Raw genomic sequence first — 25,392 nt, 5'->3', positions numbered from 1 at the left:
CTGTGACCAGCAACCATATTAGGAAACCAACTCATTGGGACAGCAGGGCCGCCTCAGAGGTGCCGTGCAAACCTGAGGTACAAAACCTGATTTTCACTGGCTCTGGCTCCACCTGAACAACCCCCATCCTCCTCAAAGTTTCTGGAAGCCCCTAGAGCAGGTCAATGTTAGCTCCTAAGCAGACCTCACATCTTCACATCATCTGCTCCAGCATTGCTCACCACCACCCCCTGTCCCAATCTCTATTGCCCACAAAGCCACTTAATAATAACAGCTAACCATGTACCAGGTACTATTCTATGGTATTGACTCATTTGATTTCCAATCATCCTTATCAGGTAGGTTTTACCATCCCCATTTCATAACTGAGGAAACTGAGGCACAGAGAATGTACCTACCTTCCTCCAGGGCCACACAGCTCAGAAGTGGCAGGCCCAGGATTTGAACCCAGGCAACCCTAGCCCCGGAACACACGCTCTTAGTCTGTACCCTGCACTGAGCACTATTGACTTTACCCCTTGGCCCTCTGTGGGTGCTCTGGTGCCTGGGCCAAGGGGAATTTGTCCTGTGCTCTCAAAGCCACTCATTTTAGAGGGGCCAACCTGGGCCCCTGCAGAACTCACCATCATGTGACCTCCAGAACACCACAGCTTGTGGCACTGGGTTGTACCACACCCCTTCTGCCTGCTGTGCCCTCAGGTGCCAGGGAACAAGCTCACGTCAAACATCCTGCCCAGATACTGTGCGGCCCATGGTCTTCCTCATTCTCCGTTAGCACAACTTCATGCACACTGACTCCTAGAAACACAGACCTCCATGCTGTGGCCAGCTTTAGGCCACATATACGAGGCACTCTAAGTCTCCCCTAGCGCCTACTTTGTGCTTCATTTTTTGATGCTGTAGGCAGACACTGCTGCTTAGCCCTGTTACACAGGCGCATCTTGTGGCTTAAGATCATTGCAACTCTCAGCTAACCACTGGCATCTCCGCCCCTTCCCAGCTCTCTTCTAATTTTCAAGGAATTAAGATGAGATTGGAGTGTGCCCTGGTTAGCAGTCATTTCTGTGTTCTCCTAATAGTAGGGATCTGCTTGTGGAGCACCTAGAACCTCTGACCATGAAGCCACTGGGCCTCCTCCTTTTTTGGCTTAGGATTGGAGACCGTGGTAAGTGCCGCCATAGTGGATCTAGAGTTCTCTCCATGTCTGTATCAGTGTAGTAAGACCCATCCTGGCTGTTGCCCTCAACCACTGCACTGGGCTCAGAGCCTTACCATTTGGCAAGATCGTAGGGAAGGATGTGTGGATGGGAGGATAGATGCATGGATGGATGGACGGACGGACGGATGGATGGATGGATGGTTATATGATAGGTTGGGTGGATAATTACCTGGATGGTTAAATGGCTAGACTGAAGGAATAAAGAAGTGCAGCGGGGAATAATGTTAGGAAGGGAGAGGGGAGAAGATAGAAAACGATGATGGATGAGCGTCTGGCTGGCTGGCTGTGTGACTCCCCAGGGAATAAGAGTAAAGACATTGGACATACTTCCACATACCTGAAGTTTGTTGGTGTGAGAGTAAAAACAATGATGAAGAAGGCAGGATAACCCAGTGATTACTGATCCCTGACTTCTAGGAATAGAGTGGACAATGGCAGGAAAGAGGGTCCAGGTGCCTGGGAGGATCCACAGGACAGACCCTCAGTGCTTGGCAGGAAGGAGCCCATGTCCAGCAGAACTCAGAGGCACTTCCTTTCCCTCCTGTGCCCTTAGGACTTGCTGCTGGAGTAATCATTTTATTGCAAGTCCCCAGAGAGTCATTTTATCCCAGCGCTAACTCCTTTTGGCAGCTGGAGCCCCTCTTTACTGAGCCCCTCTCTACTGAGGCAGTCCCTCCAGGCTATAAGAGAATGACCTGAGGACACAGCCACAACAGTGCCCAGCTGCCAACACCATCATCCCTGTCACTGTTATTCTTGCTTTATCTCAATTCAGTCCTTAAAATAAGACTGGAAAATGAGGATTATTAGCTCCATGAAGTGTTTCAGAACATGAAAATCAGAGAAGTTAAGTAACTTGCCCAAGGTCACCAAGGTGAGATTCCAGTGTAAGCCCCCCTGACTTCTCCACTACCCCACACTGCCTTCTAGCAGGGTCCTCCTCTCCTGGACTCTCAGCTGGGGGTCTATTTGCAGGAGCTAGACTCCCCATGCCCACCTGGGCTGGGGCTGGGGTTGGACCAGTTCCTTACAGTTTCCTAGCCCAGGTCTAGTCATGTGACATGGAGGAAAGGAAGCTAATATTCCCATCTATGACACTAGCCTATATTTATCCCTGTGCCGAGGCAGTTAGGAAACTGTTGTGTATTCCTGGGAATTTATGAGTGAAATAAACATTTAAATGTTTCTATAAGATTTATTTAAAGAGAACAAAATGTGATCTGCTCGCTTATTATAGGGTAAACTTGCCAGGAGATAGCTCAGCTGATCCCAGGGAAGAGAAATGGACCCCTGGGGAGGCTGGGCCCATCAACTGGTAAGGGGGGCAGTGAGCCAACAGCACCATCTGTCCCTGCTGTGTCTGCTCCAGCTGTGTATTCAGCCTCGTGGTGCTGGCTCAAGGACTTCCTGGAGGAAGAAGTACTTTCCATGAGGGAGGGTGCAGCTTGGAAGAATAAGAGAGGAGTGTCAGAGGTCTGCAGGACACCAGGAACCAGGGAAGGCAACATCAAAGACAGGGAGACGGGCCGACCTCATGGCTCACTTGGGAGAGTGCGGTGCTGGGAGCGCACCGCCGCAGGCTCGGATCCTATATAGGGATGGCCGGTGTGCTCACTGACTGAGCGTGGTGCGGACGACACCAAGCCAAGGGTTGCGATCCCCTTACCGGTCACACACACAAAAAAAGACAGGGAGACGGCTGTAAGAACAGCGAGTTATAGCAGGAAGGGCGTAGCCTGTGTGGAGTCACTTCCACTGTTCACCAGCCACGGAGCACTGGACAAGTCAGTTTCTTGTTGATTATAAAGTGGGGATTGAATAGGAAAAGCAGGAAGAGAAAAGAAATGCATCGATCACCTACTCCACGCTGAAGGCCTTCACTTTCATCTCTCATTCTCTGTTCACGAGTCCACAGGATCGGGAGGTATTATCACCCCAGTTTGCAGGTGGGAGTCCTGAGGTTCATTCACAGAATTGCTGGGCAACGAGAAAACACAAGTGTCTGGGACAGGGCCCCACACACAGTAGGTCTCAGTAACTGTCATTTCCCTGTACCCACACTTGTTTCTTTGCTTCCTGTGTCTGTGACCAACAAAGGGCATGTACTGGTTTGAGAAACGGAGGGGGAGAGAGGGAGTGGAGTCAGGTGAAGGCAGCCTTGGAGGTGGGCTTCTCTAGGAGCCGTTGATCCACTGGGCTTGTGTGGTCAGTGCCCCAGAGGAGATGCTCTACGGCCCCATGAGCAGAAGGGCTGGGCCCTCCTAATTTAACTCCAAGTGATTGGTCAGACCCAGAACTAAGAGCAGCAATCTCCTCAAAATCAAATTCCAAAGTAATTCACTCAATCCCCAAGGCAGTAATAACAGAATACAACATCTAACGCTTATTGAGCACTAACTAGGTGCCAGGTGCACTTCCACAGACTTTCCATCCAGGGCTTCCAGATTCGGCAAGTAAAAATACAGTTACGTTCATGGAATATTTGGACATACTCATACTAAGAAATTATTCATTGTTCATTTGAAATTCAAATATAACTGCAGCACTCTGTATTTTATCTGGAAATCCTATTTTTATATAACCCTGTAGCTACCCTGTGAGATAGCCGATAAGGTAACCAGGACACAGAGAGGCAAGGTAACTTGCCCGAGATCACACAGCTAGTAAGTAGGAAGCCATATCATGAGTTAGCATGGCTCCCAGGCCTGAGGCCCTTGAAGTCCTGAAGCCAGTAACTTGCCTGGCAGACTCTATATTTGGTGGCCCACACTGCCCGCACAGCTACCTTGACGGCCTGCCTCGTGCTTGGCAGCCCAGAGTGGAAGCAGGGATGGGTATTTACACTGCATGAAAACCTGGCAGAATTCACCCCAGAGAGCCCCTGGATCTTCCCACACTCTCTCTGCTGGATTACTATCTCCCCAGTCCTTCTAGAGTGAAAAACAGCCCCCACAAAACATGAATGGTCCCACAAAAGCAGTTTCACAGAAAACTAGGAGAAGTTGCCCAGAGCTTGCTCAAGCATTCTGTGAGCTGTCAAGGGGATGAATACTTTGACTTTATGACTTGTATATTTTGCACACATTGGAAGGAGACAGTGTAGAGCTTTCCAGGCTTTTCCATTAGGGGATTAGAGGATTTCCCCCTGATTCCTTTGTGCTTCCTGGCTTAAAGGCAGCTTGGAATTGTGTGTGTCTGTAGCTGCGTGCTTGGCACTTGCCACCATGGCTCAGTTCTACCTTTCCGTGTGGCACCTTTGCCCTCACCTTCCTCCAAGTGAGGGGGCCTGCAAGCCCCTCGGGAGAGCTTTGCTGCAAGTGCCTTTAGCCAACAGGCAGAGAAAACTACCAGAAAGCAGCTCGCTCTAACGCCTTGCAGACCACTGACCTCGTAGGTGCCAGCACCGCTGTCAGTTGTGGGGGGTGGCGCTTCCCATCCCCTGGTGCTAACGGGATCTGGTTCACCTGTGTCTCCTGGCCCCTGCATAGAGCCCAGCCATAGCAGGCCTCCCACAAACATCTGCTGGATGAGCGGACAGAATAAGGCATAATAATATAGGAGTGTTCACAGACTTCATCCCCTTCCTGGACTCCAAAAAGAATCTCATCATTGCCAGCACAGTGCTCCTCTCTTCTCAGAGAAGATCCTTCCTGTGCAAGATGGATGTAAGCTTCTGTGAGCCGGTCACAAAAAGAGAGGAGCTGCACAATAAATAGCTGGGGGCATAAAAGCTGGAGACGGAGCGGGAGAGAGATGGAGATAGGACTGGGGTAGGGAACGTAAAGCAATGGCGAGTCGTCAGAGTGTGGGTGTGAGGAGAGTGTAGGAAAGAAAAACGGGGCGAGGAGAGGTGAGGACGGGAGTGAAGATTTGCTCCCCTTACGCCCATTGAGAAGTGACGGTAGAGAATGAAGTTCTTTCTACAGTGGCTTTTTTGTCTATTGAACAGTTCATTAAGGGATCGTTCTCAGAGTCTGGACCACATGGACCTCAGCCTCATCAGGTTTCAGGTCAGACAGTTTAGCTTCAGAGCCAAACCATGGATGGGTATAAGGAGCACTGATTTCTCTTTGCCCAGGATATTTATATCTATCAAATTGTTCCCCCATTTTCATAGACTCTTGGTTTCAGACCTTATGTTTTATTGTTGGTTACTTCAAATTGTAGGTAGTAGGTCAACAAAATAAAAATAAAATAAAATCTGTATTCCACTGACTTAGAAGACTGAATATCTGAACATATTAAACACTGGGAAATGGATACACACTCCACCACTACCACCTCACTTATTTTTTCAGACCACAACATGAAGTTAATTTGTGTTTGGCCCACCCCACCCCTTCAAATAGACCTAGCCCGTCTGCACCAGTGCATGCTGGAGACTTGTGAAGCCCCCCAACGAGGGCAGAAACCATGGGATGCAACACATGTGAAACTGATATTGTAGCCAACGTGCATCTCTTCTTGTTCACCAGAGGACTCATACAAGAAAGAAATTCTCTAAATATGACAAACATGAGAAAGGTAATTTTCGGAGCTCAAACTTTCATGGTCAGAACAAAATCCACCTGGGGAAGAAATCCTGTGCATACTACAAGCACAGAGTTTCAATTGGCGTTCCCATGGTGATAGTTACACATGAGGCCTGTGCTCCAGAAAACCCGGCCAGGATAAAAATCATGTGACACAAGGGCAGTAATTCAGATGCCTTTGGGGCCAGGTAGCATAAATAATTGAAGCAACCCAGTTTAAGATAGCTCAAACCAAGGGTTACTCTGCAGAAGGGTGGACTTGAGATTGCTTGATCTTTCAGTTTCAAAGAAAAGCAGGGTATCTAGAACTTTATGTGAATTCTTCCAGTTATGAAATGTTGGTAACTAATTTAAAAACTTGTAAATACTACTCCCAGCAAACAGGTCCACAGGTCTCTAATTTGCACCTCTGAGCTCAGAGAATATGCTTCAGAGGATGCTCACTCTTGAATTGACATCCAAAAGACCACACCAGCCAGAAACATTTTTAACGATGTCAGGAGAAGCCTCTGAAAAACTCCAGGCTTTCCTGCTCACCAGGGGATCTATATAGTGGAAACCCTTCCCGCTCCTTCTTCTTCCCAGGCTCTCCCATCTAGCTTGCACCAGCCCCTGGGCCCAGCTGCCCCCACCTCCATCCTGCTACCTGCCTTCCTGTCACTTTGCTTGCCTTCTTGACCTCCGCAGCTCCCCTGAGTACTGTTCCACTGTGTGTCCTCAGGCTCCCACACCATGACCCGAGATCCACCTGCTTCCCTCCTGGCCCCTTGAAGCCCCCAGAGTCACTGCTGCTTGCTGGCCTCCTACCAGGGGAGCACAGTGGAAAAAGCTGGGGAGAACTCAGAGTAGAACCACTACTCCTTTTAATAATAACCTGATTAATGGGTGGTTATAGACCACAGGACACTTGTCAAAGTGTATACAAATTCATCATTTCATTTTATGCACACAGTCTTCTTCTGAGACAGAGCAGGCCTCTGAACATTTTCCTGTTATGGGAACTGTGGGATAATGCAACAAGAGGACAAAGCAAGTGGCTGGCTCATCGCCACCCCATCTAGGTGGCACTGTCCATAGAACGAGTTGTTGCTTTGGGGGCAAGTTCTTGGGCACCTCTTCCAGGAGGAGTCCTTGACAGAAGGATGGAGATCTGTGTTCTTGAAGGGACTGGCACTCTGGGGTTGTGAGGACAGGTCGGCCAGTCTTGGTTCCAGCCACAAGCATCATGCTGACGTCCTGTCACTCCACTTTGGCCAACTGTGAGTATCCAAATGGAGAGTGACACTGCTGAAATTTACCAGGGAGCTCCTCAGAATTCCTACAGGGGAGGATGGATGCTTTAATAACGGCACCTCTTCCATCATGTCAACCAGTGTGAATCATGGGGATTCATGGGTGGATCTGCTTTCAACATTTCTGTGTTTTCTTTTTGAGCAGTGAAGTTATTCCCAGCCTAACCTTCAGGGTTCCCCACCTCCAAGACCATAAAGACCAAACTCATTGGAGTAGCATTCAATGTCCCTCAGAAGCTGGCTCAATCTTTGATTCTAGTCTCAAATTTTTCCTCCATGCCTGGTCCTCTCCTTTCTCACATACCTCATAGTCCATGCATCTGCTCCAGCTACATTGACAAATCCCTAATTCCCAGTTATGCCCTTTGCTAATACTATTCCCTTTCCTGAAACTTCTCTAATTGCTTTGTCTCACAAGCTCCTATTCATCCTTTAAGACCTAACTCAAATGTGTACTCCCCTGACTAGAGTTTTCTTTCCTCTGACCTTTCACAGAATGTGATCCATCCCTTATCGCATCATATTTATTATAAATATGAGTTACTTATCTGTATTCCTTGCTAGGCTGTGAGCCCTTGAGGACCTTCTGTTCACATCTCTAGCTGCTCCTGGCACATGATAGATAACCAAAAATTGTTGAATGAGAGAGAAAGTAATCTGACAGTAATATAATCATTTACTGAAAACATCAATCAGGTGCTAGGTGCTTTATCAACATTATTTTAAATCTTCATATCAATCTTGTGAGTTAGATTTTGTAATCATGGAGCATAGAGGGGTTAAATAACTTGCCCAAGGACACACAGCTAGTAGTTGATGAGCAGAAATTTGAGCCCAGGTCTGTCTAATTCTTCCAGGAGGCAATGCTGTTTCCTGCTCCTCCTCCCCAGCCAAAGTCTCTGTGCAAACCTCCCTTCCATGTGCTGGAGAGTCTGTGTGCCCCCCTCCTCCAACCACTGTAGCTCCCTGTACTGAAGAGGTCCTGGATAAGAACCCAGAGCCCAGGGAATGTGCTCTCAGGAATCTGGCTGCAAGCTTCCATATAAAAGCATCCTTTCTGCATGGGAAGCCGCACGGTGTTCCCTGGCTGGATTCTCACTCAGAGACTTCTGAAGCTCATGTGGCCTTATGTTTGGGGCCAAAGGAAGGAAGAGATGCAAATGAAAATAGGAAAAGCTAGTTTTGCTACAAATTGGGGCATTTAAGAAGTCCAGACAGTATTGTACAGGATGCAATTAACAAAAAGGTATAGTGTGAAAAGGAGAGAGGGCCTCGCCCCAAACCTTTCAAGGAAGTGGCACCTATGCACTGAGGGCTCCTGCCCATCAGCAGCTCCCAGGCCATGGCTTCGGTGGGGCCACTAGAGGTAAGAACACTTAATACCCAGGGGCTCCAGAAGGACCTGCCCTCCCCCCCCCCACCTTCCCCCTGGAAGTGGGAGTGGGGACAGCCAGAACCTACTGCTGTAAGCTGCAGGAAGCAGCATCAACAGGGAGGAGGTGGTGACGTGCTTGGGAGCATCGACAGGACTTTGTTGATAGGACCCAGCAGCCAAGGCAGCACGGCCAGTCTTGGCGGCTGGAAAGAGGAAAAAGAAAATGGCAGGCACTATTTTCAGTTGATGAAGGGACATAAAAAACCCCCAGAGAGTATCCCAGGCATAACCAGGAACAATTCTGAGATAAAAATACTTCAGTAGCAGGCAGCGAAAGAACCAGAGAGATACGGTGTATTACTGTTAACATGGTCCCATTTTTACTCCCAGTCCATTTAGACCTGGGAAAAATAGGTTCAGGTGCATTTTTATGGATCTTATGATATACCTCATATTGCTTTTATTTCATTCATTCATTCACTCAACAAATATTATTACACACCCGACTTGGTTTTACAATTCACACAACCATCAGGAGCACGTGAGTATATGAATTACACGACAACATCACCAACCTGGAACAAAATAACTTTCATTTTGACTTATTTACTTACTAGTTGTGAAATAATACCTCAAAAATCTAAGAAATAGCCCATAGCTTTTGTTTTAATTTCATAAATATATATTTATTTAAACATTTTTACAAAGTAACAAAAATACGGAATAATAAACTGCATTCCATTAAGCATCGAACAAATCACTTTTATTGAAATGCCAAAATTACCCAAAGGTAGGACGGTCGCTGAGGATCAGGCATGTGTGGGAGCCAACGTCTCATCTCTTGGCCATCATTCTCCCCCAGCAGGTGGGCCACAGTCTGAGGACTCCACACCATTCTTTTCCCACATTGCTGGTGAGGACTAACAGGTGTATTTTCCCTAATTTCAGTGCATGAAATGAACTGTGTTCAGCTAGGGTGAATGCCTGCTGGAGAATAAAGGAGAAACTGCCTCTCTTTGTTGTTTTTCCCATAAGTAGCTCAAATAAACTGCATTCGTGCCTTATTCACAATAGCCAAGAGAAGGAAACAAATTAAGTGTCCATCTATGGATGAAGGGATAAAGAAAATGTGAAAAATGTATATATACACACAATGGAATATTCTTCAGCCTTTAAAAAAAAAAAAGGAAATCCTGCCATTTGCAGCAACGTGGGTGAACCTAGAAGGCATTATGTTAAGTCGAATAAGCTAGACAAAGAAAAAACCAGCATGATCTCACTTATGTATGGAATCTAAAAAAGCCAAATTCATTAAAACAGAATAGGATGATGGTTGCCAGAGGTCGGGAGGTGAGGGAACTGGAGGGATGTTGGTCAAAGGGTACAAACTTTCAGTTACAAGATGAATAAGTCCTGGGGATCTGATGCATAGTAAGCGTGGTGACGATAGTTAATAACACTGCATTGTGGACTTGAAATTTACTAAGTGTTCTCACCACAAAAAAAAGGTAACCATGTGAGTTGGTGGGTATGTTAATTAGCTTAATTGTGATAATCATTTCACAGTTTGTATGTATATCAAAACATCACATTGTATACCTTGAATATATATAACTTTTATTTGCCAATTATACCTCAATAAAGTTAGAGGGAAAAACACAAGTAAATTGTATTCGTCCCCTTCTCAGGGCAGCTCTGAGTGTCATAGAATGAATGTTCCAACTCCAGCCCAAAAAGCTGCTGCCAGCCCAAGCCTAACTCCTTTTGTGTTTTTTTCCCCACACCTCCAGGACCCTCCCACTGTAGGAATATCTTGCAGTCCACCCACGATCGTCCTGACAGGGGATGCCAGCCCATCAGAAGGAGAAATCGACAAAAACCTGGCTAACAGGTACAAACCCCAGGTGCCTGGCCCTTGTACTGTGACAAACAATATTTCCTAGAACGAGGGGTTCAAACTGCTATATTTCTCATAAATCTTGTCTTTGGTACTCTGGTTCCTCTTCACATTGTATAAATCTTTTCTTCTTTCTTGTATCATTTTACTGATGAAAGTACAATTGAGTAGTTTTTCAAAATGGGAGCTAGAGCTTGGAATTTTTCCATTATCTTCCTCCCAAAATGATTTTTCTTCTCCTAGATTTGGTCCTTTGCCCTCCACTAGCCTTTGAGAAAAACACAAATCATAGCAGGGGAGTTTCCTATAATAATTGCCCAGTTATTTGCAGACAAACCTGAATGGTGTGAGTCTTTGACTGTGGAATCCCGCCCTTGGCTAAAGTGAGTCCTGTGTAGAATGTGACCTCCTGGGGAACCTGTGCTCATGCACAGAGATATCACTGCCTACTTTTTACACAGCACTGGCCCATGCACAAATCTAGCTGGAATGAGATTGTCTAAGTATAATTTTTAAAAAGTTAAAAAGATAATTCTCATACACATATATAGTGAGCATATGTCAAAGATTAACTTAACTCATTAATAAGGGAAGCAGCAGGATAACAAAGCCAGTTCAAAGGAGGATACAAGAAATGGACATACACATGTAATCAGTGAGGAGGAAAAGAATGCTGGAATAAAATTGCCAAGTTAGATATAGAACAAATTAATGTTCTACAGGGCAATGACACCATATTTGTATCTTTTCTCCCACACAGAAATCATCTGCATCTATACTAGACAATAACTATTTACATTTTATGAGATTTCTAGAAACTAGATGTTAGCTCAGAGTCCGGGCCCTAACAAATAGTAAATAGTAAGTAAAAGTTACATCCCCTTACAGCAGTGGTTTGAAAACGTTAGCGTGCGTCAGAATCACCTGAAGAGCTTGTGAAATCACAGCTCACGGGATCCAGCAGGTCTGAGGTGGGGCCTGAGGATTTGCGTTTCTAGCAAGTTCCCAAGTTGGTAGTCAGAGAACCCTTAGAGGAGCTTGTTCTAATGCGACTTTGAAAGCATACACAGGCATCTAGTTGCCTATTTCCAAGTCATGGATTAATTTTTTTTAACAAGATGACTCTGTTCTGTCTTTCAGAGCTCACAGTCCCCACAAGAGGCTTACCCACCGACACTTGAAGGTTTCCACTGCTTCTCTGACTTCTGTGGGTAAGGGCTAGGCCAATGTGAAGGTGTGTGTGTAGGAAGACGGAGGTCTGGCAGCTTGGCCAGGCTCAACCCCTTCCCCCTCCTGCTCCTCAAGGCAGCCCATCTCTACAAGCCCAGCAGGACAGAGCAGGCCAGCCCCTCTGTGTCTGAGTCCAGAAGTACGATATCTGATTTCTTTTGGTAAAAAGAGAAAACCAGAGCATGAAGAGGAAGATGAGGAAGTCAGAGACCACAGCTCTGTGAAGCTCAATTCTTGGGCTCAGGGGGCAGAGGCTTCCAGCCCCTGCTAGAGAGGCTCACATCCAGGGAGGGGTGTGTCTGAGCACAAGGCAGGCTGCCCCAGTCACCCGCTCATTCCCCAGATGGTCTCTCATGGCCTGCCTTGGGCCATTGGAACATAGATAAGATACAGAGTGGTCCCTGCCTTTGTGTTGCTCATAGTCTCAAGGAGGCTGAGAAGGGAACAAGACAAGGGCTTTCATAAAAGATCTAGGGAAACTGAGGCAAGAAGGGACCCACCTTCTCTTTGTGGAGGGGAAGGTTGGGTTAATTCCAGAGGAGATGGTACTTGCATTGTGCCTTAGAGAGTTAGACAGATAGACAGGATGGAGGAATGGCATTCCAGGTGGAAGAGCAACATGGCAGGGGCAGGAACCAGGACAGAGCACTGTGTAGGCAACTGACCCCTTTGCCATGTGTACCAGTCAGGACTCTTTCAAGTGGTAGTAACCCAATTCAAATTATCTTACAATAATATGATAATAATAATAATAATAATAATAGAAGCCAGGGCTGTGGTTTCAGGGACTACTGGATCCAGGTGCTCAAACTGGCTTTTTAGTGATTGTCACATTCCATCTCTTAAGTCCCTTTCTTGTGTGTTAGCTTTCTTCTTGGGCAGGCTCTTTTGCTCTACCATTTGCTCTACATGGTAGCAAATGGCTACCATCAGCTAATTCCCAAGATTGCCTCTCAGTGGCCTCACATGGCTATTCCTGATCCAGGCCCTGTGGCCAGGGGATTGAATTCATTGATTGGCCAAGGCTGGCACACGTTCCTACTCTTGGCACTTGGAGTGGGATGGGGGTGGTTAGCTCCTTCCTAACTAACATGATGGGGAATCAGAGGGGTTTCACCCAGGGAAAACTGAGGAGCTGCTGCCAGAAGAAGGGGGCCTGGAGGCTGGGGAGGCAAAATGGGAGCCGTTCACTCCCCTGGGGCTGGAGTGGAGGGGCCTCGGGAAGAGTATGTGGGCAAAATTGACTGGGCACAGTTTGGAGTTTGGATGCCACCCTGAGGACCATGAGGAATCCCTGTGAGATGAGGCAAGGAGGATGGTCTGGTCAGATGTGACTCTTAGAAAGGTCACTTTTCTAGGCAGTGGAGGACGGGATGGAAAGGATGACTGAAGGCAGGTTCCATGACATTTATAGGGAAATTCCAGGACTGGATTATTTGGTCGGACGTGGGGGCAGTGAGGAAGACAGAGGCGTGTGGAGTGACTCCCATGTTCCTGAGCAGGTGGGGGGAGGTGATGTCATTCACCCACCACCCTTCTGGTGGTGTCATCCAGAGGGGCTGCTGGAGAAGGAGCAGTTTCAAAGAACGATGGGGACAAACAATGTGAGTAGAGGAAAGAAAGGAAGGAAAGTGGCCAAGGACTGCACTGGTGGCCTGTGAGCTGTGGACTGCTCCCTTGATCCACATCCTTTAAGCTCACTGACTTGTTACAGAAACAGAGACCCAAAGCAAGAACACACTACGGAGAGCAGACAGCATGGAGGTGGGGTTCCTCGATGGCCTTCCTGTAACGGCAAAGTTTAGGGCAGTTCTGGGAACCCAAGGTGGCTTCATGACCACTTGTGAGAAACTACCTGCGACAGCCATAGGCTACAAGCCAGCGGGGGCCAGGCCCGCTGAGGAAGCCACTGCCTGTCCCCTGCAACCTTCTCCACAGACCGGCACTGGGCTGAGGTTTGGCTGGCCAGGCTGGCTCTGGGCGGCATCCCTAGGCTGAGCGTGGGGTGGCAGGGCCTCCAAGCCTGGGACCAAGTCTGCGGTGGCTCTCATCCCAAGCTCACCCTCCCTCTGCAGACCCTGCGGGGCACATCATTGACCTGGTAAATGACCAGTTGCCAGACATCAGCATCTCAGAGGAGGACAAGAAGAAAAACCTGGCACTGCTGGAAGAAGCCAAGTTGGTGAGTGAGCGATTCCTGACCCGCCGTGGGAGGAAGTCCAGGAGCAGCCCCGGAGACTCCCCGTCAGGTAGGGCAGGGCCAGGGTGGACATGTAGCTGCCCTGAGCCCCTCCAAGGCAGGTTGGAGGGGTGGGAAGGGAAGGAACAGGTGCTAGCTGGAGTGGGAGTCTTGCTTCCTAGGGGATGGCCTTTGACATTTAGGCCCCAGGAGGATCCTGCAAGTAGAGGGCATCTTATTCAACCTTTCAGAAGCTCCAAAACACCTACCCAACTCTAGCCCAGAAAGCTCTTCTGCTTTTTACTTTCTGGCCTTGTATGTGACCATTATGACTTCCTGTTTGGCCAAGAAGTGTCAGCCCACATGATACGTGTGAACTTACCTTGGGCTCCCCCCTCCCCATCCCCCAGCTTCTACCTCCCCTAAATCCTGCATGGAGAGAAATCCTCTGTGTGCACCTGTATGCACAGACCCCTGGGTCACCCACACGGATGGAGTCTGTGTGACACTCCCACCTTCCCCCAGAGGCCCTACTCTGTTGGCCTCAGAGGTCTGGAGAGGCCACCTGGGCTCCCTCTCCCTTGTCTCCAACAGTGGGCCCCGGGAAGGGTCCTGGGCATTCTGGGGAAGGGGAGGTGGCCTTTGGGGATTTCTGGGTTAGAGGGAGGCTTTCATGGGCCCTGAAATCCTCCTGCTACTCCTATGTAGTCACTCCTGTTCCTGAGCAAAAACTTGGAGCGGGTTTTGGACAAGTCCAACCACACTTAAGAGGATGAGATGAGCATTTGAAACTAGGGCCATCCTGAGAAGTCTAAGGGTACAGGCTTTGCGGCTGTACCTGCCAAGCAATGCCAGGTCCTCAATTTCTGGAATGTGCTTTGAGGTCAGGCTAGGCAAGCTGAGGAATGTGACTGCACCCCACCCCCCAAATGACCTCAGGGCCCCCCTCTGTTGGACTATAGTAGATGCCTACTATGGCAGTCCAGAATCAGCTCCTGACCCCAACAAGGCAGACACAGTTCCCAGGGGTCAGAATTACTTGAAAGGATGTCTTTGTTAGGCTGAATCCGAAACCTTCCCAAATACTGGCCAATTTGTGTCTGTTTCCACAGCTGTTTCCCCGAACCTCAGCCCCAGAGCTTCTCCTGCATCCTCTCGGAGCAACTCACTCACAGTCCCCACCCCACCAGGTGAGGCCCTGCCACCCAGGCACTGCCTGCCCTGGACTCTCCGCTTGGGTGGTGGCTCAGCCTGGCCTGACCAGGAGCCTCCCAGCCACCTTCCCCGTGCCTGCAGCCTTCCCGTTCAGGATCCCTGTTTGGCCCCCTCCCCAGAGCCTCCTGGCTGGGCCGCCCCAGGGGAGGCAGATATACTTTCTACCAGGGTTCTGGGCTAGTGGGGGAGGCAGGTGTAGCCCAGGATGAGTCAGGCTGGTTGAGGAGGGGGCTGTGACCAGCTCTCTGCCCACAGAGGGCACAGAGAGAAGTCAGCACAGAACTTATTTGGAAAGTCCTCTTATTTGGGCCACTCTTTGTGCTTTGATTTCTCCCCTTTCATTAGGCTGTGCCCAGGGCCACACCCTCGGGCCAACAAGGGACTGGGCAGGGTGCCAGGGAGAGCAGCCTGCCCCACCAGTGCTGTGGGGCGAGTGCAGGCTGCAGCCGGGCAGCCTGGCACATCCTGGCTGTGTGGCCTTGACTTCCCTATGCCTCAGTTTCCTCATGTGTCTCTGTGAGAATTCCATAAGGGCCCACCACAGAACAGGGCTGGCATGTGGACAGTAGTCAACAAATGGTGTTTCTGGCTCCCAGGCCTGAGATTGCTGCAGCAGCACATTGTGGGGAGGTAGACATGTTTTTGCTCAAGGGACAGCTGAGGGTCTGGGGTGTTGGACATCACTTACCAGTGTCTGGAACATTCCAGGTTTGGATGCGTGTGGTGGCTCACAGCCCCCTCTGCCCGGAGCATCACCACAGGTAACACAGGCTCCACTTGCTGTATTGTTTCTATGCCAACGGGTCATTCCCCTTACCCCCTAACACCCTGCAGGTCCCATGGGAGACGAGGGCTCTGGGTGGGGAGGCATTTACACCACAGCTAGAGGCCCCTTGAAGGAATTTCGAGAAGAAATACATTCTCTTCCCATTGCTGACTGACTTGTGTTTACCTTCTCCAGCAGAAGGGGGATGAGGCCGAAGTCCCTGCACCTCACCTTGGCGAGCCTGTGAGTTTGAGCTTGGCCCAGCGTGGATGAGTTGAGTGTGGGAAACACTGTCTCCCAGAAGCCGAGGCTACCCCTCGGCAGCCTGCGAGTGTGTTTGTGTGCGTGAGTGAAGTATTGGGGCTGGGAAATCAGCAGATTCCTCTGCCCTATCATGACTGGAAGTCTGAGGTGGAAGGGTGGGGAGACAGGATTCAGTGGGGTGACCTCCATGGAGGTTCCACCACAGCCCTGCACACCCAGTAGGCTGCTGGTCAGAGATGAGGAGGACAGACCTTCAGGCCCAGCAGCATCCAGGCAACACTGCTGCTCCTGTCAGCTCCAGCCCTGGTTGGGATTCTGCCTGGGGCAGCCAGGAAGACTACGTCTTTATTGATGAGTAATAGAAGTGCCCCATACCCACTTAGAGCGAGGTGCCCAAGTGCTCATGGTGTGTCGGGGGTGGTGTTAGAATACAGTCTCACTTAGAACTGGTCCAGGATAGAGTCCTCTGGAAGAGTTTCAGCACACACAGAAGACAGCCACACAAATACCCAGACATAGACCCACATGCCCTCATGAAGCAGTCTTCCCTTGGGGAATGAAAGAAGGGTGCAGAATCAGAACTTCTGAGCATTAAGATATCTTTTGCAAGAACAATTTCATTCAATGTTCCTTAACCTCTTTGGGATCTTGGAACTGTCTGAGAAATTATTGAAAGCTGTGGATTTTCTTCCCAGAAAAATATACCCTCCCCCATACACACAAACATATACATACACACACTGACACACACATATTTGCATATTATTTCCTAGAGTTCACAAACCTTGTGGAAAATCTGCATCCCTAAGAGTTAAGGGCTTTGCCAGGCAGAGGCAGAACTAGAACCTGGGGAAACTGAGTTGAAGCCAAGTTGCCTTCTATTCCACTCTCCTCCTCAGCTCCTGGCCCTGGAGGAGTTCTTGGCTGGCTCTGAGTGGCAAGTCCCATTGTCCTCTCTGTTTTACACCTCAGGCTTGTCTGTGGTCCCTCACTCTGCTGGCTCAGACCCTTCCACCTCATTCACAATCCACACCCTTATACACACACATACCCAAATGGGCCCTTTGCAGGGTCTGCAGAGGCAGAGGCCCCACAGTAGAAGTGGCCCCCACTTGTCTCCTCCCCAGTCTGCTCCAGGGTCCCAGCTCTACCTTGTCTCTTTCAGAATGTCCCCAAAGGGCTAGCTGACCGGAAGCAGAATGACCAGAGGAAAGTGTCTCAGGGCAGGCTGGCTCCTCGTTCTCCCACAGTTGAGAAGTCCAAAGAGAATGTAATAGAACAAAAGGAAAATTTCGATCCCCTCCAGCACCCCGAGACCATACCCAAGGGCCCAGCTTCTGGAACAAGCAGTGGTGGGAAAATGGCCCTGAACAGCCCCCAGCCCGGCCCTGCGGACAGCGAGCTGGGAAAGCAGCTCCTGAAGACGGCCAGGGAAGGCAACCCTCTGCCAAGAAGTCCAGCCCAGGGCTCAGGAGGGGCAGCTCCCCCAGCACCCCAGAGAAAAGGCTCAGCTGGAGAGCCCACGGAGTCCAAGGTTGGCCCCAAAGCTGAACTGCGGCCCCCTGTGTCGCGGCCCCCCCTGCTGCGGGGGGTCTCCTGGGACAGTGGTCCCGAAGAGCCCGGTCCCCTGCTCCAGAAAGTGCTTGCCAAACTGCCCCTGGCAGAGGAAGAGAAGCGTTTTACAGGCAAAGCCAGTGGCAAGCTGGCCAAGGCGCCTGGGCTGAAAGACTTCCAGATACAAGTGCAGCCCGTGCGGATGCAGAAACTGACCAAGCTCCGCGAGGTGGGTTCCTGGGTGCCAGCTGGGCAGGATGTGAAAGCCAAGTCCCCCCAGGTTGGAGGCTTCTGGGCTGAGTCTGGGCCCTGGGGTAGGGCAGCTCTGGCCTGGACTTGGGCCTTGCAGGGCCCTAAACTTCCCCACCCTGAAGTGTGGTATCTCCTTCATAAATGCCAGTTTCAGATACTTTTTACCCCAGTTACTCAGCAGAGGTCAGTGTGGGATATAGTTGCCACACACAGCCACATTTCAGGGAAATGCAGGTATGTGGAGGGACATATGGGCTCCTCAGTCCTGGACTGCTTTTCCTCCTCCAACTAGAGCTGGTGGCCCTTAAACAGGAATCCCTTGATGGAGTGCGTGGTCATGCCTAGGATGGGGCATGGCAAGGATGAAATACTTTTTCCTTTGTAATTCTCCAAGCTTTCCTTCCTGATGCCTGCTAACCAAGGGCCTCAGATCCATCTACAAGTATGATGATGGCCACGGGAGGCTGCTCTCCCCCTGGTGAATTTCTTCCAGTGCCCATGATGTCCCCAACTTCTATTGGCCATCAAACCAGGCACAGTGGTCTCTCATACAGCTGCCACCCTATGCAGGGGGTGATTGGGGTATCCAGAGATGTAGGGAAGAGAGGCCAGAGTGTGAGGGAGAGAAAAGTTAACAGGACAAAGAAATCTCAACCCAGTTCTCTCTTACCCGGAAGGCAAACCCAGGATACAGGCCAAGGCAACTGGGATTCCATAGCATGGAGACTGGGATCCCCACAGCTGGAGATGGACAAGCTCTCTCAGCTCCCCTACAGAGGGGAGTGTGGGGCAGGATAGGAAATGAGGTACCCAATAGCACTCAAGCACAAGCAAGGGGATTTCTGTTCAAGTAGGGACCCATTCCAAATGCTAGCCACTGCCCTATTCAGAAACCTTCTATGATGCTCTAAGTTGAAGGCTCAGGGAGAACTGGGGCCTGGTTGCTGATGTTAACATTTTATAGGGCCGGCCCATGGCTCACTCGGGAGAGTGTGGTGCTGATAACACCAAGGCCGTGGGTTCGGATCCCATATAGCGATGGCCGGTTGGCTCACTGGGTGAGCGTGGTGCTGACAACACCAAGTCAAGGGTTAAGATTCCCTTACCAGTCATCTTTAAAAAAAAAAACAAAACATTTTATACAGAAAACCTGGCCAGGAAGGCCCAATTAACTAGTGGATCGGCACAGGGCCTGAGGGGCTGCACATGGTGGGCCGCAGTCCCAAATCTCTAGGGGAAGGTGGAGCCTAAGGAGCCAGGCAGCCAAGAGTTTGCCTTCATGGGCCTCCAGTCATCAGAGGCCAGGCCTAGGCCTCAAGCCACCCCCCACACTCCCAGCAGGTTTCTCTCACCCAGCGAGGAAAGTTACAGGAAACCTGGAGGCCCCATGTCACTATCCACTACCCTGGCAGCTGAACACCCCACCCCCACCCCCATCCATGTGCAAGAGCTGATGGGCTGTGGGCCTTTGTTGCCAAGGAGACTGATAAAGGGCCCCAGCCCATGGCTGCCATTTGGACCATGAGCACCCTCTGCTGGCCCCTTCCTTTCCTTCTGGATCCAGTGAGCAAACCACTCAAGTGGCCTCTGCCACGCAGGAGACTGGAAATCCACTGATGGCACAAGTCACAAGGGGCGAGGAGCTCTGCCAGGCATTTCTACTTGAGGGCCCTGGTCTGGAGCAGGTGGGAGCCTACCTGTGCCACATACCTGTGGTCAGCTCCCATCTCTCCCTGAGCTCTGCCTGCTGAGGCCTCAAGCCAGCAATTCTCAGGCCTCATACATCTGAAGAATTTAAAAATTCAAGAGGTGCCCTAACGGCCATTGAGGAACCGAGGGGGTGGGGAAAGTCACAACTCCTGGAAGTAGGCACTCACTGCCCAGAACTACAGGGCAGGAAGCTCCAGGCAGCTACGAATTCACCAGAGATTGTTTCCAGGAGCAGCCCTATCCACACCCAAGGGGCTCTCCTGTCCCAGAGCCTTTAGCTCTGCGCCTGTTTGTCCTCCAGGCCTCCACAAACCTCAGTCACAGTGTGGTTGGGCAGTTCATTTACCCTGAAAGCTACAGGCTTATTTTAAAAAGTAGATCGTGCCAAGGGTAGTTCCTGCCCCCAAGAAATGTGGTGCTAAACGTAGTTTTCAGGCACCTTTATGGGCTGGGAGAGGAGCAGTTTTCCTAGTGCCCCGCAGATCTCAGAGTGCTATGCCAGCCCACCCACCTTTGATGCTGCCACTAGTGTTTCCCACCTAAGCTGAGTAGTCACAGAACCACGGATAGAACGAGTCCCGCCTGATGACATTAGCTGAAGCATCTTTTTCTTTTCCCGCAAAGGAACACATCCTGATGAGAAATCAGAACTTAGTGGGGCTCAAGCTTCCAGACCTGAGTGAAGCAGCTGAGCAGGAAAAAGGTAGGTGGGATCGGGGCAGATGTCCCCTCAGGCCAGGGCTGGATTTGTGTGCACACGGTCAAGGAAGGAAGGTAAACTTGAGGCTTCCTATCAGCAGCCCTTGTCCACCCCAGGGGCAGCTGTGGGCTGGACCCAGAGTGGCCTTCAGTACATATTTGCAGATGAATAAATGAAGCAGATGATGTTTCCTGCCCACTTAGAGTACCTCCAAACCTGCCTCCTTCCAACCAGCCCCCAGGCCTCCAGCAGACCCTGCCAGCCTTCCCTAAGCCTTGTTAACACCTAGTGTGTCTGGAAGGGTGCCCCAGGCCTGAACTTTTGACACTTCCTTTTCCCCTCACACCCAGGAAGCCACCCAAATAGAACAGATCCTCTTTTCAAGCCATCAGAGCCATCTCTTGCCTTCTAATCTGCTGTCACCACAAAGTCCCTACCCCAGCCCGCCCTGCTGGGTGACTGCAAATCCCTTCCTCTGTTCTCCTACTCACCACCACCCCAGCCACCACCCTGCCAGACTCATCTTCTAAAAGTAAGCCTTTTGGTCTCCTACCTGCCTCCCGCTCCTCGCTTCTCTGCCGATGCTTTCAGTAGAGCTCTTGCCCTCCTAGTCTGGCCGGCTGATCCAGCCCTGCCCAGCGCACCCCAGCACCCCTCCTCACCCTGTCTTCAGCTTGCCTGTGACTCACCCACTGTGAGTCAGAACCATGATGGTCCAGCTGAAACCCTGGTTCTGCCACTGACCAGCCACCTGACCTGAGCAAGCTACATAACCTCTCTGTGCCTGATCCCCCATGTCAAATGGAGCTAAGAGCAGTGTTCGCCTCATAGGCTATCACAGAGAGTAAATGGATTCAGTAAGCTAATTATTTGTAAAGTACCTAAAATAGTGCCTAATACATAGTAGGTGTTGTCTAGGTATCAGCTATTATTATCCCTAGAATAGAAGCCTCCCAAACGGTAGGAGTCCGTATGTGTGTGTGTGCGTGTGTGTTGTGTGTGTGTGTGTGTCTGTGTGTGTGTGTGTATCTGTGTGTGTGTGTGTGTGTGTGTGTGTGTGTCCACCACTAAGTGCTTACATCAGTGCTTGGCACTACTAGGCCCTGAATAAGCATTTACTGAAAAAAAATGAGTGAATGAACTTGTGTAAAATGTGACAGAGGAGTTGAGGCAGGTACATAAAAATACTCTATAACTGTAACCTTAGTGCCATGAGGTGGGCAAAGGGGAATGAGGGTGAGTTCAAAGGGATGAATGTTTCCAACAGGCCAGGCTCTGCCCTTCCCTCCTCCCAGACCCTGCTCCCCGGGGCCACTCACCCTCTTGCCTCTATGCCCTTGTCCATGCTGTGTCACCTTTCTGACGTGCTGTCGCCCCTCCTCTCTGAATCACATCATACCTGTCACTTAAAGCAGTGGGTAAGTCCCACCAACTCTGAAATCCCCCTCCTTTCCTTATTCTCTTTTGTGTTTCACTGCCTATATCCTATTCCTTTTGGAAGGGGGGATGGAATATTTATTTATGTTTATTGTGGTAAATATATATATAACAAAATTAACCATTTTTAAGTATACAGTTCAGTGGCATTAAGTATGTTCACATTGTTATACAACCATCACCACCACCCATCTTCAGAATTCCTTCATCCTCCCAAACTGAAACTCTTCACCCATTAAAGAATAGCTCCTCATTCCCTGTTCCCCAGCCCCTGCAGCCACCATTCTACTTTCTATCTCTGTGTATTTGACTTTTTCAGGTCCCTCATGTAAATGGAATCATACAATATTTGTCATTTTGTGTCTGGCTTATTTCACTTAGCAAAATATCTTCAAGCTTCATCTATATTATTTTATTCCTTTTAATCTATAATTTGTATAAAATAAATTTTCTATAGCATTTTCCACAGTATAAATCATTTTGCACCTCTGATTTAATCTAATCTTCCCATAAACTCCCCATAAGAGACACAGGGATTCTTGCTGTCATTTTACAGTTGAGGAAACTGAGGAGCAAGGATGTCCTGCCTCCAAATCTCATGGTTTTGCCATTACACAAGCAGTTTTAAAACTTTTTTCACCTGCACAATATTTCAGACACTCTAATCCATGGAAGAGTATGTGGGGGAGAGGTAAGTGGGCTGCTCTGGTCAAAGAGGATAGGAAGGCTTCGATCTGAACTTTCTGTGGGACCCTCCTCTCTCCACTGCAGCCAGGAGGTACCTCAGTGGAGCCCAGGCTTTACAAAGCACCATTTGAAAATCCCAACCCCTTTTCATGCTGCCTATGGCCAGTCTCAGCACAAAATCCTTTTGTTTAAGGATTGTTGTGTGGGGGCATCCAAGGTGTCATCAACAGTGTTGGAAGCCACTGGTCTGAAATACAGTAACTAACATCTACCTATTCAACATTAACACAAAGGTTCCCAGAAGTAGAATTTCCAACATTTTCTAAAAGATTACATTTTTTAAAAATTAACATTTTTAGAAGAATCTTTTGAAAATGTACTATATACTTCTCCATTTTTAATTTTAAATTTGTTTAGTAAAGCAGATTTAAAACACTAGGAAAAAATTTATCTTAAAAGTTCACCCACAATCTCATAAATTCTGAAAAATCAAAATTTTTATTCTTTTCCAATATTTACCCATATTTATAATTTTTCACATTTGACAGTATAGGTATAACTTCTGTTTCTACTTTTTTGTACTTTTTTCATAACTAATTCCATATTTTTGTCATATCTATTATATAATGGGTGCATGATTCCCTTTGTAGTAATGTGTCTATTGTTGGCTATTTCAGATGTTTACAGTTCTTTTAACAATGGCCTACTATAAGCAATTATGTACTGGTAATTTTTTCCTTCCTTCCTTTAAGTTACTCCCTTGACATAAATTCTCAGACTTGAGATTTACTTGGTCAAAGTGTAGAAACACTTGCATTTACCAAACTGCTTACAGTGTGTAATACTACAGGCAAGACTGAGTGTGCATCTTTCTCCTAAGCATTACCAGCACTGGGCTTTGCTTTTGCTCCTTATAATATAATATATGATAAGAATAATCAATAATAATAAAAATTATAATGTATTGTTATTGTTGTTGTTGTTGTTAGTTTGAAATGCCACCAATTATTATTTCAATTAATTTGCTAGCAAGCTCAAACTTAAAATTTTTAAGTATTTATTGTCTTTTTTTTTTAATCCAGTGAATTAACTGATCATTTCTTTACTGTGTATCTATTTAGGTCTTGGGCTTTTTGTTGGTTGGTTTTTCGTTTGGTTGGTTTGGTTTGGTTTGGCTTGATTTTTTTTCTTTATGTTTTTATTTTTTATTTCTTTTTGTTATAGACTTTATTTTTATGGCAGTTTTAGGTTTACAGAGAAATTGAGCAGGAAGTATAGATAGTTCCCATTTCCCCACCCCACCCCCCAACACATATACACACACATACATATTATTAACATGTTACATTCATGTGGTACATTTGTTACAATTATAAACCAATATCCATGTATTATTACCAGCTCAGTTTTACATTAGGGTCTCCTCTTTGTGTTGTACAGTTTTATGGGTTTTGCCAAATCCATAATGTCATGTATCCATCACAATAGAATCACACAGAATAGTTTCACTGCCCTAAAAGGTTGGTTTGTTTTTTGTTGGTAATATACATAAACTTTATGCGTTATAGATATTAACACTTCATTGGCTGTATTTTTCTCAATATCTTTTCATTCTATCATTTTGTGCTTTTTAAAAAGTTTTGTGTTAATTTAGAGAAATAGTCAAGTTTTTATATAATCATTTTTGCCTATCTTTCCCTTGGAGAAGTCTTCTATTATTTCAGCCATTATAAAAAATATTATTTTTCCCAGTCAGGATAACAGATCCATTTTCTATTATCTGTATCTGTAGTTTGATTTATTTATATTTATTTTTGCTAATACCTCTGAAATTTACTTTAAGATACAGGTATTTTAAGACTTAGTAATATCCTGTTATCCCAATAATATTTTAACAGTGTTTATGTTTCTTTTGTGGCTTAGATAGTCATATGTTACATTCTTTTTTATATATACCAAAAACTAGTTCTGAGCTCCTGATTCTGTTTTATTCTGATCAATACTGCACCATTTTAATTACTGCTGCCTTACAATATGTTCTAATGTGCAATAGGGTTAGTTCTCCCTCATTACTCTTCTTTTTCAGAATATTCATTGATATTCTAAGTACAGAGATTCAGTGCAAAATAACAGAAAGTACAACTAGACAAGAATTTAGGAGACTTGAGTTCATGTCCCAGTCCAGACACCAATTAAAGAATCTTTAAATATGTTCCTCAAACCTTTCTTGGTTTATATTTTATCACATAAAATAATAGAACTATAAAATATATAAATTTCATTACCATTTGAAAATTTATACCATTTTTGTATAATATTTTAATTGTGATTAAAGCTACAAATTGGATTCAGAAGAACTCCCCAAGTTTCGTTTGTTTTACAGTTTATGTATCTTTAAATTACTTAATTTGCAAATATTCCGTTCTCATTCAGGCACACGGTTTGTCCCTCTGTTAATTTAGGTATTCCTTTCTTTCTCCTGTAAAAGATTTAAGGTTCTTTGTATACATCTCCCATCTCTCCTATTGGTAACTTCCAATTGATTTATATTTTTGTTAATTTATGAAGACTCTTTTTTCATTAGGTTTTCTAGCTGATAATCAGTGGCACAGGTGAATTGGCAATACTTCGCTTAATGCTCACAACCACCTTGGGAGATGACCTTATTATACCCACTTTACAAATGAGGAAATTGAAGCTGTAAAGCTACACGACTGCGCCAGTTGTGGAGCTCTTTTACCTGCCGGTAATTCTACACCGACTGGGCCAATTGTCAAGCTACGGCTGGGTCTGGAGCTCACAGACCCCTCGAGCCCATTCACAGACCGGGTCACGAACCCTTCACACGCCAGGCTAGGTCCCCAGACCCCTTACACGCAGGTCTATGAGCTAGGTAACCAGCAAACAGGTCCTTGGAGGCTGTAGGTTGGAAAGCATGGTCGCACACACTTCCGCCACCGAGACAGTAAACTCCAGCCAAGGTGGCAGCACCGCGCATGCGCACTAACTCCACCCACATGCAACCTGCCCACAAAGAGAGCCGCGCCACACCCGACCTGCCCAGGCCAGGGGGCCTGATTAAA

General features: G+C 47.7%; 1 protein-coding gene across 3 annotated transcripts in view; it reads left to right on the top strand.

The window, feature by feature from the left end:
* IRAG1 (inositol 1,4,5-triphosphate receptor associated 1) overlaps window positions 1-25,392 on the top strand; it is a 117,943-nt gene that overhangs the window by 48,679 nt on the left and 43,872 nt on the right. Inside the window, exons 3-10 of one of the 3 annotated variants that reach the window (XM_063094327.1) lie at window positions 10,209-10,309; window positions 11,456-11,526; window positions 13,621-13,794; window positions 14,837-14,914; window positions 15,648-15,700; window positions 15,904-15,948; window positions 17,135-17,752; window positions 20,110-20,188. In XM_063094327.1, coding sequence (XP_062950397.1) covers window positions 10,209-10,309; window positions 11,456-11,526; window positions 13,621-13,794; window positions 14,837-14,914; window positions 15,648-15,700; window positions 15,904-15,948; window positions 17,135-17,752; window positions 20,110-20,188 — 1,219 coding nt within the window. Of the gene's footprint in view, window positions 1-10,208; window positions 10,310-11,455; window positions 11,527-13,620; window positions 13,795-14,836; window positions 14,915-15,647; window positions 15,701-15,900; window positions 15,949-17,134; window positions 17,753-20,109; window positions 20,189-25,392 lie in introns of all 3 variants that reach the window. The other 2 variants (XM_063094329.1, XM_063094330.1) reach the window with 2 other exon arrangements.

This window comes from Cynocephalus volans, chromosome 4 (genome assembly GCF_027409185.1).
Source record: "Cynocephalus volans isolate mCynVol1 chromosome 4, mCynVol1.pri, whole genome shotgun sequence".
Taxonomy (NCBI): domain Eukaryota; kingdom Metazoa; phylum Chordata; class Mammalia; order Dermoptera; family Cynocephalidae; genus Cynocephalus; species Cynocephalus volans.
Note: the sequence above shows the minus strand (reverse complement) of the source record. Positions and strands in the feature narration are given on the sequence as shown.